The sequence below is a fragment of the Terrapene carolina genome, unplaced genomic scaffold (assembly GCF_002925995.2).
Source record: "Terrapene carolina triunguis isolate 2854851 unplaced genomic scaffold, T_m_triunguis-2.0 Scaffold234, whole genome shotgun sequence".
Classification (NCBI taxonomy): Eukaryota; Metazoa; Chordata; order Testudines; family Emydidae; genus Terrapene; species Terrapene triunguis.
Genome location: NW_020664585.1, coordinates 5,470,015 through 5,475,474, shown reverse-complemented (window position 1 = coordinate 5,475,474; position 5,460 = coordinate 5,470,015). Strand labels below are relative to the sequence as shown.

At 52.4% G+C, this 5,460-nt stretch overlaps 1 protein-coding gene across 1 annotated transcript in view; it reads left to right on the top strand.

The window, feature by feature from the left end:
* The window catches only part of SH2B3 (SH2B adaptor protein 3), a 98,627-nt gene extending 93,609 nt beyond the window's left edge, over positions 1 to 5,018 (top strand). Inside the window, exon 8 of the mRNA XM_024196230.3 lies at positions 3,550 to 5,018. Within this exon, the coding sequence (XP_024051998.1) occupies positions 3,550 to 3,854 (305 nt within the window). The 3' untranslated portion in view covers positions 3,855 to 5,018. The remainder of the gene's footprint in view (positions 1 to 3,549) is intronic.
* The last annotated feature ends 442 nt before the right edge of the window (positions 5,019 to 5,460 follow it).

The window sequence follows — 5,460 nt, the reverse complement described above, 5'->3', positions numbered from 1 at the left end:
AGATGGGTCGGGAGTTCTGGGGGGGGGCTGTCAGGGGGTGGGGAGTGGTTGGATGGGGCGTGGGAGTCCCAGGGGTCTGTCTGGGGGTGGGGGTGTGGATAAGGGTTGGAGCAGTCAGGGTACAGGTAGGGGGTAGGGCCCTAGGGGGCCAGTTAGGATGGGGGGAGGGTCTCAGGAGTGGGCAGCCAGGGGACAAGAGGCAGGGAGGCTTAGGTAGGGGGTGGAGTCCTGGGGGGCAGTTAGGGGCAGGGGTCCCAGGAGGGGGCAGTCAGGGGACAAGGAGCGGGGGGGAGGGTTGGGGGTTCTGAGGGGGGCGGGAAGTGGGAGGGGCAGGGGCGGGGCTAGGGCAGGACGGGGGTGGGGCTCCTCCCATCCTCTTTTTTGCTTGCTGAAATATGGTAACCCTAAACATGGCCCATAACGATCAGGCTGACCCCCCGCCGCTACCTTAGTGCCTCAGCAGAGCCGGCAGCCAGGTGCTCAGTGGCTGGCTTGCAGGCGTCAAAGGTGGACCCTGGACCCCGTTGGCCAGGGCTGTGGGCCTTTTGGACGGTTTGCTAAACCACAGGCCTATCCTGCCACTGCCCTCCCTTTCCCCCAGCATTCAGCAGCCTCTGCCTACCACCACCAAGCTGCTTGCTGCTGTCATACGTGCGCTGGGCTGGACACGCTTAGCCAGGAGGGAAGAGATTGTGGCAGGAGCTCACCCACTGCCCTCGAATGAGGAGAGAATGGATTTATCCCAAGTGTCAATGGTAGAGCCTCTGTTTACGGGCGCCTCTATGTCGACCCTTTAGTTTCCCAGCATCGTGTGTAGCAGCAGTGCTTTTCCCCTTCGTCCTAATAGCAAAAATCGGTGCCAACCACCCAGTCTCTCCCCCACCTCTCTGGTGTGACCCGTGGCCAGGCCCGGCCAAGCCAGCGGGACTCCAGACCCAGCCGTGGGGGTTCCCCTGCAATCCCAGAAGCCGTTCAGCACAGGCTTGAACGTAGGAGCCTCAGGTGCAGCGTCTGGCTGCTTCTGCCCTCGCTTGACTTACCGCAACTTGTGAAAGATGCTTTTACCTCTCCCTCCCCTCCCCCTCTGAAAGGGGCGAGGTGGCGTTTAGAGGAGGTGCAGAGCCTTTCACGTCTACATTTTTAATTGCAGTGCTGTGGTCACTGTAGACCAAGGACAGGCCGGGTTATTTAAACTTCAGCACTGCTTCTGAGCTCAGTTTATGGAGGAAATGCACGCAAGGGCCTGCCTCTGTGTAGCCTGCAGCGGGCCCCAGGCCGACCCGCTCGGCTTGCACAGCTTTGTGCCGTGGCAGACCCAGCCCTCTTGGCCCCCGGGCCGTGAGGTCAGCGGGGTTCCACGGCCCTAGTGCAGGTGCTGTGATTTTTAGAGTTCCCCTGAGCGCAGTTCAAAGGGGGTCGCTCTAGCTAACTTCCTCCTGGTGGTTCAGTGGAGGTGGGTAGACTGCGGTCGTGACCGAGCCTGGAGTGCTGCCTTGTGACCCCCAAGTGGTTAGAGAGGCATGTTCCTGCTCGAATGGTTTTCGACTGGATAAAACAAAACTCCAAAGAGCCCCCGGCACTTTCATGCAGTTGCCTTATGATCAAGAGCTGGAGAGCCAGATGACCGGGGGCAGAAAGCAGAACTGCACCCTGCCATGAAAGGAAAGGGCTAGGAACTCAGTTTAGCGCTGTGTCCTGAACTCACGTCCTCTCTCTGTACATTTTAAAACCAGGGTCAGGTAACACGGTGTGGCTGAAATCTTAAGGGCCTAGCTGACCCCTAGAGTCACAGAAGTGGGCTGGAAGGGGTCTTGAGAGATCATGGAGTCCGGCCCCTTGGGCTGAGGCAGGACCAAGTAACCCTAGACCATCCCTGACCCGTGTTTGTCGAGCCTGTTTTGAAAAGCCTCCAGTGCTGTGGATTCCACCGTCACCCTGGTAACCTGCTCCAGTACTTAACTAGCTTTAGCCATAGAAAGTTTTTCCTCGTGTCTAAGCCAGTTACCTCTTGGTCTGTCTTCAGTGGACATGGAGAACAATTGACCACTGTGCTCTTTACCAGGCTGTAGTGTGAAGCTAACTTAAATGAGCACAGATCTTGCAGACGCTGGAGCCTCTAGCTCTGGCAAAGGGAATATGAATTTGCAGGGAAAGAGTAGATAGAACTGAACTGAAGCAGGAGGTAATTCAGGCCTCAAGAGGTAAGGGGAGGAGTATGGGCCAGGCACCGCGAGGCCTGCTGAAAATAGTAGGTCCTAGGTTGCTAGAGGGAGCTCTCCCCTGAAGAGTTCACTCCCTCCCTGTGGCGGCTATGGGCTCTGCTATCAAACATGAGCAAAGCTGCCACTGCATTCCTAGAGCTGGTGCTGGTAGCTGGTCACGGAGTGGGTAGCAAGAGGAGGAAGAATCATAGAAGAGGAGGGGTGGAAGAGACCTCATCCAGGGCTTTGTCAAGCCAGGCCTTAAAAACCTCTAAGGCTGGAGATTCCACCACCTCCCTTGGTAACCCATTCCAGTGCTTCACCACCCTCCTAGTGAAAAAGTTTTTCCTAATATCCAACCTAAACCTCCCCCACTGCAACTTGAGACCATTACTCCTTGTTCTGTCATCTGCCACCACTGAGAACAGCCGAACTCCATCCTCTTTGGAACCCCCCCTTCAGGTAGTTGAAGGCTGCTATCAAATCCCCCCTCACTCTTCTCTTCTGCAGACTAAATAAGCCCAGTTCCCTCCTGCATTTCGCAGGAGTCAATGGCAACAGCCTGTTAGCCAAGTGATCGCACTGGCTCCTTGGCGCAGACAGGTGCAGCAAGGCCACAGGGCTGGGAGCCTGCATTCAGAGCAGGAAGCGCCTCTGCAGAGACAAAGAGCTTGAAAGTCACCCTGTGTGTGTTTCCTCTTTCTAAAAGAGAAGCTGCCCTAACCACTGACCACAGGGGCAGCTCAGCCCGTTTCCCATTGCCAGCTCAGGGAGATCTGATTCAGAACAGGCTGTTCTAGGAGTACTGATCAAATCCTTTGCGTGGAACGGGTCACCCGAGGTGGAGCACAGCAACGCCCCCTCCAGGCTTTGGAGCTGTAGGCTGCAGCTTCAACTCCTCTGCCAACCAGCCTGGGCTGAGCAGGAGCAGCCCAGGCCGCTTTTGGTGGCACAGACCCCTTAGGGGGAAGCACCCCCTGCTGTAGATTGCACCAAGGAGAGGTTTACCCCACCTTTCTAAGGAGAGCCAGTTTGACAGCTGCGCTGCCGCTGCAGCCAGCTCTTTAGGACTGAGCAGAGAGAGGGTGGACAGGGTAACCATAGACCTTCTCTAGTTCTGTGCGCCTTAGTGCTGTCACCCTCCCTCTGACACACACCCCCCCCCCGGCATTAGCTAGCTGGCCAGGGTACATGCAGGATCAAGGGCTAGGTGCTTAGGAAGGACACCGGAGAAAGCTTAAGATCCACAGCTGAGGAAACTTACCCAACCTGGCTTGGGTTTCTCTTAGGAGCCTGCCCATCCCCTGGCCAGTTATCGAATGCTTGGATTTCTCCCCTCTCCCTCTAGGTTTGGGCTCAAGCAACACCATCTTGTTCCCGTTCTCCATCCCTAATTGGAGCTCCGAACTCAACTTTACCCCCCTCAGTCCCTCCAACTGCCCCCGGCTACACATGACAGACGACATTCACCACAGTTCTCAGCCAGAACAGATCTTCCACCTGGTGCCCTCTCCAGAAGAACTGGCCAACAGCCTCCGAGACAGCAATGTGGCCGGCACGCACTCCAGCCGGCAGCGGGACTCTGACTACGAGCTGGATTCCCCTGGGAGGGGCCACATTCGGGCTATTGACAATCAATACACACCACTCTGACAAGATAGGGGGGAGGGGTGCAAACCACGCACTTTGGCTTGGAGCCCTGTTAGAAAACTTCTGCTATAGATTGTGGGAAGCCTATGAAAAGAATGTAATTTGGGATTTATTTTTTTTTTGGTAAGGGAGGGGGTAAGATATATAAACTGTTCACTCCAGTATGGGTGTGATCCCTCTATTAGGCCTGTTAAAGGGCCTGTTTTACATATTAAAGCTTTCTTATGACTGTTTACACGTCGTTCCTGTTAACATGCCAGGCTCTCTGCCCTGTAGGCTAATATCTGCACTTAGTCATTGGTACAGAGTCTATGTTACAGGTGCTTTTGGTCTTCACTGCCCTTTGTCACATGACAGAGCCCAGAAAAGAAACCAGAAGGGTCCATTACAGCCACATAATTGGACAAAAATGGATGTGAAGTTCTTTGTGACAAGTTACCGATCTGGGCTGTGCATAAACAAAGAAAAGTCACTTCCTGATGGCCAAGGAATGTGCTGCAGTTGCGTAAGTCATAGTTCCATATTTCTAACAGAGCAGTAGCCTTATCGCTAACCTAAGAGTTCGTTCATTACTTTTGGCTAGGGAGAGTACGGGCTTTAACTTAAATCACGTTAGCATTTAAAAAAACAAACAATGGAGCCCTTGAAGTCACTGCTACAGCCATGGGCAAAGGAAATGCTTCCATCTATTAGTCACGATTAAAAAGTGAACACTAACTTCCTCCTATTAATATAGGCTTAACGTAACTGATCAGCGGACAAAAGAGGAGACTGACATCTTGTCATAGCCTTGGAGTAAAACTTCCTTTCTGCTATGGAAATCTTTTAAGCACAAGTCTAGAGTTCAGCAAAAGTTTTTTTCCAAATATGTTACCTCAGGTTGGTTCTTCAAAACAGGAGGGGTGTTGATAACCAGCCACTGTTGCTTGCATTTAAAAAAACCAACTCTTTAAATACTAGAGCATATTTTGATAAGTAAAGCTATGCAAATACGACTCCTCTGTGTGTCATGGTTTTCCAGCCAGAGTGGGTGCAACCTTTTCTCCCCAATATTCCCCTCGCCTGTAGGTTTCAGGAAAATCACTTTGACTGTTGGGTTTTTGACAACGCTTTTGCTCTTTATGGAGAAGCAACAGGAGCCCCTTCGGTGGAACAAAGAGGAGGGTGCACTAATGACCCTTCTTCTCGTACCTTGTTGTGACTAGGGTTAGACTTTGGCATTTCCTCAGTTAGAATTACAGTTACAGGAGGAGATGTGACATATTTGCCTTTGTGCTGCTTTACTGAGACGGGTCTGTGTAGAACTGTGTGGTATGAGTTAAGATTTATAGAGTCACAAGCAGTAAATAGATAATTTCACTAACCCCTATAGAACAGGGAAAAGTTTCTCAGCTGTCTTCTCCCCTTCCCCCCCCCGAGGGTCTGACACTTAGTGTGGACAAGATGCCTTCATGCCCATGCGCGATCAGACAGGCCATCTCCTTCTCATAATATCAGCTTCTAGAATTCAAACCAAGTTACATTTATATACTTTGATGTCACGCCCCATAATATTTTATGGTACACAGAGGCAATTTGTTCTTCTCACAATTAGTTCAAGATTAAAGTG